The sequence below is a fragment of the Protomyctophum parallelum genome (assembly GCF_964188405.1).
Source record: "Protomyctophum parallelum genome assembly, chromosome: 8".
Classification (NCBI taxonomy): Eukaryota; Metazoa; Chordata; class Actinopteri; order Myctophiformes; family Myctophidae; genus Protomyctophum; species Protomyctophum parallelum.
In genome coordinates this window covers 14,644,759-14,659,180 of record NC_139703.1, presented here as the reverse complement: position 1 = coordinate 14,659,180, position 14,422 = coordinate 14,644,759, and the positions used below count along the sequence as shown (strand labels likewise).

Sequence of the window (14,422 nt, the reverse complement as noted above, 5' to 3'; positions counted from 1 at the left end):
AGATAAACTTTTATTGATCCTTGTGGAGAAATTCAGGTGTCATAGCATGCAGCAACATCAGTATAGGCCTACTTCAACTCAACTTCAGTTTCATGGTCACACCACAAGTTTAAATGTAGGTGTGTATTTATAAGTAAACTATCTCTGGCGTATCTTTTTCCAGGAATATGGACAATCGCATTCAAGAATTCTACCAGCACTGTATGTTTTATCTTAATTGCATGAACTGGAATGCAATTAAGGGGCAATCAACTGGGTCTTGATGTTCCTGGAACCCGCCCCGGGGACTCCCTGGGGAACCCCAGAGACCCCCACATGGTAACTCTGTCATTTCTCTACTGTTTCGGACGTGGGGCGGCTCGCCGGAACCGGGCCGGCACCCTGGCCGTGGTCCTGTGGGTCTGGAACCTCCGGGGACCCCCCAGGGACCCCCAGAGTTGCACTACTCACTTCACACGTAGGCCTATGTGATTTTTTCTTGTCGAGGAGCAAAACGGAAATACTCTCTGTGGTAGGTAGCCTGGTAGGACTAGGCAGCCCAGAATAACGTCACATATATAACACCATAGTAATTTAATAGATTCAGGATAGACTGAGGTCAAGGTTGGTGAATTCCATTAGGAGCTAAATACTTACTTACTATATTATTGAAATGATTTCATTCATAATGTATTTATCTTTTTAAACAGGGAGGTGAGAGAAATGTTCTTTAAGAGGCAAATGGTGGTAGAGTGAACACGTTTTCACCAAGCAGACCTGTGACATTTAGGATAATTATGCTTAATTCTAACTGCATTTTAGAGTAACAATGGAACAATTCACGTTCATGAACAAATCTTGGCATCTTTTTTTAATTTTCTAAAGAACCTACCTCAAACAGTTTGATTTGAGAAATACATTTATAATTTATGGTAATGGCCGGATGCTGTAATTTATTACGTTTATTTAATTTATTGAAATGAAAAATTGAAAAATTTCAAATCATTTATAATGCCCAACGCATACAGTACAATATAAAGATGAAAACAAGACCAATCACTCATGAACTATTAAACGCAAATGCAGAGGACTTTATTCAATGAAATTAAGGTACATACAAATTTTCAAATAACAAATAAAGTGTCCGTTTTGGGGTTTACTATCCAGATGTAACTGTACCAACATCTTCATGGCCACAATAAAGCACATTTTCATGAGCAATAGCAAGCTTTGTATCATTCCGTTATAACTGCATCCTTACTCAGTCTTGTCTATACCCATATGTTGTTATCCACACCAATTACTACTTGCAGATTATATTATGGAAAATGTTAGCACCTTCTGCTATTTCAATGCCATCCGGTGATTTACTAATGTGCATTGTGGTTTTACGAAGCATGGGTTAAACTTAAGTGGATGTCTGTGACTATGGCCTACCTAAACTGTTTTTTTCCCCTCCATTATTACTTCTACTAACATGAAATCTATTTAAATCTATCACAGATTGTTGTCATGATAAACACACCTATTACTATATGCCCCACCCAGTAAGAACTACATCAGAATAATATAAAAGTATTAAAATAGATTGTCATAAGTTGCATTCGGTTGGACATATCAAAGAACATTTCAAAAACACATGAGTACATCACTTAATACTTTTGTTGAGTCAGGACATGTAAGAAACTATTGTAAGATGAGTGTCCAGTAAACTGCCATGAAGCCATGTTTCTTGGCTCATCATAGCAGAACGTGATGTGGCATTGCAGGGATTGGTGTTGCGGATATGGGTGTGTGTATGTATCTTGTGACAGATGCATAAAAGAAAAAGATGTGGAACTTTACTTCAAAATGTACGGCACAAACTCACATTACTTTATTTAACACACAAAGGGATTCACAGAAGGGATTATGGAGTCAGGTGTCATGTCACCTTGAAAACATACTGCTTCTTTTTAACAGTTGGGTGAGGCAAGAGGAGGTCTACTTGGCATTGGCAGAGTTGCTGAGCATCTTGCGAACAGCCTGGGCAATGGCGTCACGATCAATGCCGTAGATCTTGAGCAGCTCGTGGGGTTTGCCACTGCGGGGAACATGAGACACAGCCAAGCGCTGCAGACTGAAGCCAGACTCATTGACTACAGCTGAGCACACTGCCTCCCCCAGGCCACCTGTGGAAAATCAATGTGTCATGTGTGAGAACTCAGTGGGTACTGTCTCTCTGTCTCAGAAAGAGCCATTCACCTCTCTGTATTTTCTTAAATAGAGAAAGCGAGACATAGGGAGGGGATGGTATGTAATTATATCCATCTACTCTAATGAGCCAGAGCCAGAGACTGCTGATCCATTAACTCAAAATGCAGAGGACAGCCCTATGTGCTGGAATCCCACTCTCAAGATCTAACCTTTCATTCCCATTCATGCATGTGGGTCTGTGATATTTAAGGTAAAATCAGTTAGATGCTCAACGTCTGGCTGATTACAAATGCCTCTCATATCTTTGGTCCAGTCCATGCCCACCCCCACTATGTTAATGTGCCCAGGCGCATGCCCACATTGGATTGGCATTTTAGAGTATTATGTAGGTCACAGAAAGCCCCTTGGGCACAGGCTCAGTCAAGGAAATCTGACAGCACTCTTCCTCTCTGGGTCTTCCTATCTCCCTCCAGAGATGTGATATGGCGGGATGTATTTCATTGGCTTATATCACATCTCTGTTGCTGAGCCAATAGAAGTGGGCCATCACAACACTCTCTAGACCAGTGGTTCCCAAACACTGGGGTATATGGGTATTTTTATGGGTCACGAGTAGCCCTTTATTTTTTCTTTCCCTAGATTAATGGTAAAAATGAATGGTTTTCAAAAACTCACAATTTAAGTAAAAAAAAACATTTTTTTCAAAAGAATTCCTTTTAAAAAGGGGGTAAAATCCATTCACTAGTCTGAGGAAAATACTTTTATTAAGTAGCGAAAAATAGCAGATCTACAAGCTCAGTGACTACTTGTGGATCGGCTATTTTCCACTGTGTTGAGCTAAAATGTTTGGGAACCTAGACCAATAAGATGGCCTCAACTACATATAATATAGTATGTGTAGGCATAATGCAAAACAGGCTGTCAATCCTTCTAAAATATGAATAGATTCCATGAAAATGCACCTTCATAGTAGTGATCTTCCACGGTAATGATACGCCCCCTGGTGGTGCGGGCATGGTCAATAATGGTTTTGGAATCCAGTGGTTTGACTGTGAATGGGTCAATGACCCTCATGAAGATCCTCTCTGGAAGAAAAAAAAACAATCATATAGGGCAGGCTATTGTTAAAGCATTTTCTGCCATAGATCATCATTCTCTCTTTAGTCTTATTGTCCTCAGACTTTCCTGTTTAACTCTGAGGAAGACACAATTAAGAAATGTCAGCAAATAAGTCAAAGCGGCCAGTCGAGTGCTCCAGTGTTTTATTTGGGTAGTCTCTTCTGAAGTGCCCATATAGTATTATTCTCTCTGAGTCAACGTGTCCCTGTTGAGCAGTGAGCACAGACGAGCCCTTCTACCTTCAACTGGCTGAAGTGTGTTGGACTTCTCTTTGTACCTATCCTATACTGTGTAATACTCAGACTTTACCTTTTTTGAGCTGCTCAGCTGCAGCCAGAGCCTCGTGCAAGGTGACCCCAGCTGCCACCACAGTCACCTGGTCTTCCTTACTCTGGCAAACGACCTGGTGAGAAGGAAAGTAAATACTGGCAGTCATGCAGGAGGAAACATCACTCCAGAATTCACATTATATAGAAAAAAAAGATTTTCAACCTGGCATCTCTATTTTGGGGCTTGTCATTGTTATACATGAAATATTAGTTAAAATAACAAAAATTGTTGATCTACAAGCTCACAACCCTACAAACTCACAACGCACCCTGATGTTATCATCAGCTCACAACGCACCCTGATGTTATCATCAGGGTGCGTTGTGAGCTTGTAGATCAGTTTTTGTCACTTGGCAGCCGCTAAGTATAAAACATGTTGTTCTACCTTGGCCTGCCCAACATGGAAGTCCTCATTGCTGTTGTAGATGATGGCATTCTCTGGGCGGCTAGTTCTGATGTAGCAAACACCCTTCATACACAAAAGGATAACAAAAGGTTATAAAGATTTGTACAGTATATTTCATAGTTATTTCATACGAGATAATGTAATAAATACGTTTTCGGGAAGCCACTTTCCCGAAAACGTTTTATATAGGTTTTAAGTACCTTTGTATTTGCAGCTATCTCCACAGCCTTCTCAGTAGACACACCATCACTGGGATAGAAAATGGTTGACGTAGGAATGGCCCTGAACATGGCCAGGTCCTCGAGTCCCATCTGAGAGGGACCGTCCTCTCCTGGAAATACATGAGAAACTCAAATTGTATTCACATCACCACTCCACGAATAGTATATACTGGCTAGGTCAACTCACAGCTACAGTATGAATGCAGGTGTCCAGACATAGTGTCATGCAGTGTACCTGCACTAACAGAGGGACACCTGGTTCCCTGGTGACAGCTTCCAGGACAGACAGGAAAGGTGAAAGAGGGGAAGGCTGAGAACTAGGAGCACGCCAGAAGAGGGTGAGGGGTGAGGGGTATAAGGGAAACACAACATTAGAGGAAGGGAGAGAAAGGACACACACACACACACACACACACACACACACACGCACGTACACAACACACATACACAACACACATACACACAGAGAACATTCATTTTTGGGTGTGAGGTGGTGAACATTGGTGTGAGGGTTCAGAACATGGGAGGGATTGAAGTGTGTTGTCAGGGTTTACTAACCAATGGACAGGCCACAGTGGGAGCCACATAGGATGATGTTGCTCTCTGAAATGGCAGCCATGCGGAGCTGGTCATATGCGCGGGTGAAGAAGGAGGCCAGAGTGCTGGCAAACACAACGTTCCTCTCACGGGCAGCGCAGCCCATGGCAACACTGACCTATAGGAAAAACGGAAGATTATTATTACTAGTCCTTACCCGTTCTGAATACAGTATATGAACAGCAAATGATGTTCACCAGATGGTGGCAGTAGAGAGTACTCTCTACCATCTGGCGCAGTGTAGGCTACAGACAGACAGACAGAATGACTGACTGACTGACAGACCGACATTTTTCGGTGCATTAATAGAAATGAACATCCAAAAGGGCAAAAATCTCCTGCATCTATGTCATATAAAGGGATGGATGCTGATCAAGTTTAGAAGAGAGTCATGTCTCAGTGAGGAGATCCTCTATCAAAGCTCAGACGCTTTACTGTCATATACATATGAGTGGAATCTTTGGCATGCCTCCTAGGATCATTTCCTCTTTCCTGTCTTGAAAGCCCTCCCCGATCCCTGAGCTCATCTCCTGAATGTGTCTAAAACTCTAAATATTATCAAAATTGTCAAAGGAAAAAACAACGTTAATCGCTTGAAAAAACTGACCATTGCTAAATGTGGAAGCTACAGCTTTATCATAATACAAAAAATTATAATATTAAATATTGTAAATATTACATTTGTTAATTTGATCATTATACTTCAATTATCTATATAATATATTCCATTCAATAACAAAAAATAAGAATGCACACTTTGATTGTATAGGTTCATGCTTCACTTTCACAGACAATTGAACCCTGTCTAATTTCGACAATTTGAATGTTCCAGCTTTGCACATGAAACATTGTGAGAACTGTCGTGCATGCAGCCAGATGGCCCCACCCTTTCTGCACTGATTAATATTTCACCTCAGAAACTGTCTGTCATAACGGCTTCACATCACACATGCGCCTGACCTAGATTAAATGGCGCTGCTACATTAAATCCAGAAGGGCCCGATCGTCTCTCCCAAAAATGTTAATCTACTCGGGTCAAATAAACAGAAACGAGATGGAGGCTAGCCAGCCATAGGCAGCAGCTGCCTTGCACACACCATAGAGCGGTGTGTTGTAAATGGGTCACTCACATCATGGCTGGAACACCCAATGAATTATTTAATCATCCAGCCTTAGACACACAGACAAGAGACATGTGGGTGGATTCAGCCAATCGGAGGCAGGAGAGAGTACTTCACTCAGCGAATCAGCAGTGGATGTGAAGAGAGAGGAGCTTTATTTGGAAAATCCAATTCTGAACATTGGATGTGTGATTCAGAGAGCTAGATGGAGACTAAACGTGAACCTAATAGCGAATCACATTTGAACAAATATTATTTAGGGAAAATAGGGTGAATGTGTTTGGGTAAAGGAGAGGTCATACTGTACCATGTTTTGCTGAGCAATGTGACACTCGACAAAACGATTAGGGTGCTCGTTCTTGAAGATTTCAGAGTAGGTGAAATTGTTGGTATCTCCATCGAGGGCGATGACCCGTTCATTGTAACGGCCCAACTTGGCCAGAGCCATCCCATATGCCTTACGAGTGGAAATCTATAGAGAGAAACCAATCAATCAGTCATAAATAACTTGGGCTTGTAGATCTGCTATTTTCAAATGGCCGAAGTGGTTAATGTATGGTTTGTAATAATAATCAAAATCTACAAGGTAACTCAAGTTTTCAAAAAATGGTGTTGTAAAAGTACAATATTTGCCTCTGAGAAGTAGTGGAGTAGAAGTAAAAGTAAAGAAAATATTGGAGAAATACTCCAGTAAAGTAAAAAAAATAATACTTAAGTACAGTAGTACATGTACTTAGTTACTCTACACACCACTGGTCATTGTGGGATATACCTTCTCTCCAGGCTTATAGCTTGGAGCGCTGGGCATCCTGATATTCCTCAAGCTAACGGGCGGTGCGTCCTCCATGGGAACAGCAGGGTACAAGCGCTTGCTGCTGTTCACGATGCGACTCTGCAGGTCCTTGATAACCACCTCTGCCATGTCCTTGGGCAGAGGCTTGGCGTGCCAGCCCAGCTTGTCCTCTGCAGCTTTGAAACCACACAAACACCACCTCAATATATAAAGTCTCACACTGCACAGTGCAGAATTAAGCCAGAAGGGAGAAGAGACTGGGACGTATGGGGAGTTGGGAAGGTTCTGACAGCTTCCCTGTGATGTTACAGTACCTGGAATGCCTTTGCCCTTTATAGTTTTAGCGAGGATGGCGGTGGGCTGGTGGCGTGGCTGGCTCAGGGCCTTGCAGAGCTCCTCCACGCTGTGACCGTCCACAATGATGGCATGCCAGCTGCACACACACACACACAGACACACACACACACACACACACACACACACACACACACAAACACACACACACAAACACACACACGCACACACCAGAGGTGTTATTGAGGCGCATAACGATCACATTGTATGTGGCAGACTCATGTTGAGCATGCAAAAGACACGCACGCACGCACACACACACACACACACACACACACACACACACACACACACACACACACGCACATCACCCTCTGAAACGCCTCTTCTATTAATTATTTACCCAAAAGCTTCGAAGCGTTTCTGGTATTTCTCCAGGTGGTGCTGCAGTGGTGCTGGGTCAGTCTGGCCCAGGCGGTTGATGTCCATGATGGCCACCAGGTTGTCCAGCTGGTAATGGGAGGCGAAGGACATGGCCTCCCACACAGCCCCTTCTGACAGCTCACCATCACCCATCAGGCAGTAGACCGAATAACTGAGGTGAAAACAAACAAGAAAAAAGACTGCATCAAATGTGCATGCGCGCATGTGTGTGTGTGTGTGTGTGTGTGTGTGTGTGTGTGTGTGTGCGTGCGTGTGTGCGTGTGTTGGGGTGTTAGCGAGAAGTGTCATGTCGATGTCGCAAGCTAATGGTCCCTGACACTTTTCCAGTCAAATTGGTCCACTTTCGCTAATCTGACAGAATGGATTGGTAGCCAGTTGGGTGTGGCTGACTGCTTTGATTATTGACCCTAAATTCTTTGTCTACATACACATCACATGTGTTTTATGTATATATAATCTGAGTATTTTAACCTAGATTAACCACTTTCAACCTGGCATCTCTATTGTGGGCATGTATGCAACATCTTTCAATAAATGTGAAAATATTGAAAATAGCAGCTCTACAAGCATTGCCATGCAACATCATTGTACAACAAAGAATAAAATAGGCCTTATTGGTTAATTCACTATCACCTTTCGTCTGTGAAATAGCTAACATGCATCAATGTTTCCTTACCCTGCCGGTACAAAGGAAACACGCATTTAATGTGTGGAGAAATGCGATAGTACAAAGAACAAATGAAAACCTGGTTTAATTCATTCATACATCATGACACAGTGATGCGACATGTTAGCTCAACATCAGTTCCTGTTTGCAAGCGACACCGTCGTACTAAATTAGGCTTTATGACTGCTGGGGATGTGATTATTAGAGCAGAAGAATCGGCAGAGCTGAACATGCAGCCACACTGCACACCCAGAAATATTCTCACTGTACAAAAAAAAAAACCTTCCCCACCCAAATACATGCAAAATTAGATAAAAGAAAATGCTTAAAAGCCTCCAACTATTAAATACATCGCTGAATAGGCCTACTACATTTTGAAAATAGGTCAGTGTGTGTGTGTGTGTGTGTGTGTGTGTGTGTGTGTGTGTGTGTGTGTGTGTGTGTGTGCGTGCGTGCATGTGTGTGTGTGTGTGTGTGTGTTTGTGTGTGTGTGAACTCTAACCTGGCCTTGTCAAAGTACTTCCCAGTGTAAGCCATTCCGCAAGCTACACCGAGCCCCTGTCCCAAAGAGCCAGTGGCCACATCCACAAATTGCTGCTTCTGAAACACACACACACACACACACACACACACACACACACACACACACACACACACACACACACACACACACACACATTGATTATAACCAAGATGAGGCTGTTTTCATAAAATGCAGAGTCCTGTCCTGGGGTGTGAGGGCATATAGCAGTTGACATGAGGACACTCACAGGGACACTCATAGGGACACTCACAGGCGTGGGGTGGCCCTCCAGGGTGGAGTCAGCCTGGCATAGACTGAGCAGCTCACTCTCCTTCAGGTAGCCTGTCTCTGCCCACATGGAGTACATGGCAGGGGCGGCATGACCCTGGGGACGGATACACACGACCGTGACGTCACAGTCTGCAGACAACGCTGATAGACACTCATATACACACACGCACGCACACACTGAGTGTTCATTTTAACCACGCTGAAGCATACAATAAAAAACACGCACGCACATGCGCGCACACACACGCCATATGAAAACATTTTAAACCTTAGACAGGATGAAACGGTCATTGTTGAAGTTCCTGGGATCTTCAGGGCGAAACTTCATGGAGTGAAAGTAGAGAACAGACATGATCTCAGCCACACTGCAGCATGATGTTGGGTGCCTGCAGGAAAGAGGCTTCCGTTAATAAAATGTCTAACACGCACACACACATGCACAGGGCATTGGTTTAAAAGGCATTTTAATTTGGAATTTTCATTCAAATTTGAAAGCTTATAATTATTTTGCAAATATCAAAGTCAAGGTCTTATTCTACGGACATAATGACGACCAGTAAATCACTTTGTGTTATAAATAAATAAATGGAAATTCAGGATAAAAACAGCAAATCATGGATAACTTTAATTTATTTTCTACCCTTTGCAAGTAGTCTCGCGTTACCAGACTGTTGCCTCCGCAATTCCCAAATGCTTCCATCATACAGTCTGGAGCAACGGAAGAGCTGTCATGAGTAAAATATAAAGCGGAAGTGGAGCCTCCTCCCCACTTCCGTTTTGTCTTTACAGTCGTGCACATTTATCCTAATATAAATAGAAATCATCTAAGCATATATAGCTTGCTGCTAAGCAGAAAAGGAAATAAAAAAGGTGTAGTTCCAGACTATATAGCATTCGGAGATTGTGGAATAGTTGTCTGGTTACGCGAGAGTCGAGACTACTCTGCAAGCAATCAACTGGTGTGAGATATGCAGTGAGAATACTCTGAGAAGAATCACCTTCACATCCTGTGGAGGTGGTTGGCAAAATATTTGTTTTCCAATTATCACATACCATTAAACTTTAATTGATGTGCCTCCCATAAAGTCAGATTTCAGGTGTCATATAGAACCATCCAGAGAGGGCACCACTTAGCATCGATTTGTAACAAACAAAGTCAGTATTAAAATTAGTCTCGTATAACCACTCTTCACAGTTCCGCCTTACTCCACTTATGGAATAGAGACTTATTATACTGCAGGCTCTGGCCTATACTTAGTAAGTAGGCCTCTTTGATCAGTGATCAAAGACACTGATGAACCATATGAATCAAGCCATATATCAAATGATCTCTAATGGTTACGATTAGATTTGCACAAAAGAAATGAGAAAAGAATACCCCAAATAAATGTACAGCCAAACCCCTATGCAGAACATGGTTCCTCCTAGTTCCTATTCCTAATCATAATTCTGACCAAAAACATTTCTAAAACTTATTCCACAAAAGATTCTATCAGAGGCATATACAGTACAATATGCATGATGATAGTATTGTTCCCACTGACCCACTGCGTCGTGCTGCGTGCAGTCTGCATATCTACACGTGCAACACGCATCTACCAAACAATGAGACAATGAGGTCATTGCATTTCAATTCCGAATCAGATCTTGATATTAATATATTAAAAATATATATTCTTGAAACGGCAGAAAAAAAAATACAATGGAAATCCAAAACAAAGGAATAATATATATATAAGATATTATCAACAATTAATCTGAACACACTTCTCTGAAAATATTTTCTTTTTATTATTCATATATTTAGATCTGTCTAAAATCAGTCCATTGGGGGTTGTGATTTGTGAAAGTAATTACAATTATTTACATTATGCATAATATTATAATAGCTTAAATTATTTTAATATTACTAATTTACTATAACTTTACAGTACCGATTACACAACATGGATAGACAATATTTTATGTCTATATATTCAATACATGAAATGGTCTCATCTTAGTAAAGAACTCATGATCATTTTATTCCCACTAGAGCATGAGAACAAAGGCGGTACATGCTGTTCCCTTTCACTAGCATGCGTATCTTTGTGTGTGTGTGTGTGTGTGTGTGTGTGTGTGTGTGTGTGTGTGTGCGTGTGTGAGAGAGAGAGAGAGAGATTGAGAGAGAATATGTATATTAGAAATATGCAGTAAATTCCTGTGTTAATTACTCCATTTGCAACACTGACATTGTATAAATGTACAGTCTCAGTAATTATAACGTATAAAATAAATGTTACATTTATACATTATCAGAGTGAAATTAAAACTGAGGAGGGTAAGACTTTGTGCATTGGATGTTGTGTTGAGTCAACTTGGCCATACATGTGCACCACCATGTGTGTCAGTAGTGGAGACTCACCCACTGCCTGCAGCCGTGGTCGCCTTGATGGAGTTGATCCGGAGGCGGCTGGCGATGTTCCTCAGTGCCTGCACCGTCTGCTGGTCTGGTTTGTGATAGTCCTCCATGAAGCCAAAATTTCAAGCACCACAGCCACAGAAAAAGTGGGTGAAAACAACAACTGTGTGAATGTGTGTGTATACGAGTCTGTGCTTGTGTGTGTGTGTGTGTGTGTGTGTGTGAGTGTGTGTGCGTGTGCGTGTATGTGTGAGTGGGTATGTGTGTGTGCGTGAGTGAGCGAGTGCGTGAGAGCTAAAGGGCTGGCAGAGATGCACCCGGCTGGTGTGTGTGTGAGTGGCAGAGAGAGGGATGCAAAGGAGAACAAGCAGGTTTTATCCTTTCGTGCGTGCAGATACTGTACATACGCACACAGCGACACACACACACGCACACACACACACACACACACAAAACACACATAAAGGAGGGGGAGCCGAGCGCCGGTGACGTGGGATGGGTGTTACTGTATGAAGAGGGTAGGGATGGGGGCTCACAGCAGGAGGGGTGTGGTTGGGGGCAGATGGATGAATGGGAGGAGGGAGGGAGTACATTTGACGCATCAGACCACAATTGTTTGTGCGGCCTCACTGTCCAAACTCATAACTCAGACCTGATGGGATCTCTTTGTTCCCGCCCCTCACACACACACACTATCTTTGGCCAGGGCATCATGTTGTTGTCAATGGGACGCGAAGTGAAGAAAGAAATGTGGGTCTGCAAGTGAGTCAATTTGTAGCAGGTGCATCGTTTGCACCTTACCCTGCCGACTCTTTAAATTAAAGTTTAAACGTATAGTTTTTGTGCAATGTGAATAATGATGTACTGTACGGCTTGTTCAAATCATGTGTATAGATTATAAAGATATTGAATTTCGTACAAAATAGCAAATTTTACATTGGGGTGCCTACTTTTCCTACTAGTGCCCACTGGTAGTCTCATGATATATGAGGCTGAGCTCTAAACAGTGTTAGGTAGTCACTTAAAATAAAAAAAGATAATACAATATCCTGTCATTTCAAATATATACTATTTCTTGTATTGTATTCCAATGCATAGTAATAAGAATTATGGGTGCAAATTACAGTGAAATTCATTCCACGATTTTACCGTAAAATATTTGGACCAAGATGTTCGTGGATACAGGGGTTTAGCATGGATGAAAATACTGCCCATATCTGACATGTGGCTGAATTAAAGTAGAAGGTATGCCTGCCATCTAGCGGGACAACGTTGGAAGTACATGTGACCTGTTTCAACTGCATCAGTATCTGAAAGTACATGGAAGATGTTAGGGACAAAATTGTTAGAAATGTAGCACATTTTACCATCTGCCCAATGGATTTTCTTTTGTAGTTTAATCTCTTCAAATTATGTAGAAACAGATAATCTGGAAGAGACTAAATATAGGCTAATACTGTACAAAAATCAGAGTGGAGAGAAAAGATTCACAAATGTGTCATTAATAGTAATATTACTGATCCTAAATGTAATAGAAAAACAAAACATGTGTGTGCTACAAAACGTTAGTGCACTTAGAGCATTTATAGAACTGGCTTTGTTCGGGAGAGGGAAGCCGGGTAGGGAGGGTAAAAACTATCATTGACCGTGGAATGAGGAAGAAGGCTCTACAACGCATCCTGCTGGTGGGGTCTCCTCACTGCCAGGTGACAGAGTACAGCATCTTGCAATGGGTCTGGTACACAAGATTTGATACACCACCAAGATACCCATGTACCTGTCTAAATACTTCCTCAATGTTAACGAAGTCCACACCCACAATATCAGAGGGAGTGCAACAAACCATGTACAACCCAGATTCGGCACAAACAAGGGACTAAATTATTTTCACTCCTATGCCACCAAAATGTGGAAGGCCCTACCAACAGTTATTAAGACATGTGAATCCCTTGACTCCTTCAAAACCGCTCTCAAAGGGCACCTACGGACGGCTGCAATTGACGGCTGAATCCCCCCCACCACCACCCCCCCTTTTCCCCTCACTGTATATGTTTCTTTTCCCTTTTTACCTCCTTTATGATGAATTCCTGTTCTGTTCTTTGACTATATACAGTAGAAGTGTCTTTTTGTACGTCTCTAAATGTTTTGATGAATTGAACATGGTGGACCCTCTTGTAAACAAGTGTAATGCTTAATTGGGTCGTCTACTCACAGTTAACAGTCTTTGTATTGAGTTTGTGCTTGAAATGTACTGTAATTCTGCAAACTGTTAATAAATATTTCAATCAATCAATCAATCAATCAAAACTCAGTACTAGGGTACAACAACAGTGACAACACATAAATGTGTTAGGGGAGGAATCAATTGGCATAACAACTAAATTGGGGAGAAAAAGTGGGTAAAAGATAATTGGCTACTAGGAAAAAATAAATAGTGCACTCACTGGTGAAGAGCTAATGGCATTCACAACTGGATCTGTGGTACAATCCAGAACGGAACCCTAAAATTATAAGTAGAGGCTGTGCGTGAGTGGCGGATGTTTGAAGAAACAAACTGCCATTATCCTAGCAATCCTAAAACACTAACACTAAACACTAACAGAAGAGGTTGCTTTCATTTATTTTGCAATAGATCAGATGCACATCTTAGATGTAATACGGAAAAAAAGGCTGGTCATGACCGTCCATGGACATGATACAGTAGAGTGAGTAGACTATGTTCATAGTCCCTGTGCAGTGTGCACACTTTCTATTCTTAATGGCTTTACACCACACGTGACAAAATAAATATTCACCTTTAAATAAAAGGTGTTCATTTAACTCACTCAGTTGTAAAAATGCACTTGTGCGTTCCAAACATTACATTACCCACTAGAGGACACTGTCTCCCAATAAGTGCAGGGAGAGAGGCTCCAGAAATTACTTGATGAGATTGCTGTATTTACTATTTTGCCTATATAATCAAACCATTGCCTCATTAACATTTAGATGGAAGCCTGCCCACCACTGTATGGCAGAATACAAAGTATTATTGAAGTTGA

General features: G+C 41.8%; 1 protein-coding gene across 1 annotated transcript; it reads right to left on the bottom strand.

The window, feature by feature from the left end:
• Positions 1 to 1,840: 1,840 nt before the first annotated feature.
• tkta (transketolase a) lies at positions 1,841 to 11,491 on the bottom strand (the record flags this gene model as incomplete). Its single annotated transcript, XM_083770648.1, has 14 exons — positions 1,841 to 2,150; positions 3,138 to 3,260; positions 3,604 to 3,697; positions 4,009 to 4,092; positions 4,230 to 4,360; positions 4,809 to 4,965; positions 6,276 to 6,440; positions 6,741 to 6,937; positions 7,076 to 7,194; positions 7,459 to 7,650; positions 8,669 to 8,766; positions 8,961 to 9,074; positions 9,249 to 9,366; positions 11,385 to 11,491. The coding sequence occupies 14 exons, from the start codon at positions 11,489 to 11,491 to the stop codon at positions 1,963 to 1,965; spliced, it is 1,887 nt and encodes a 628-aa protein (XP_083626774.1). The 3' UTR covers positions 1,841 to 1,962.
• Between the last annotated feature and the right edge of the window lie 2,931 nt (positions 11,492 to 14,422).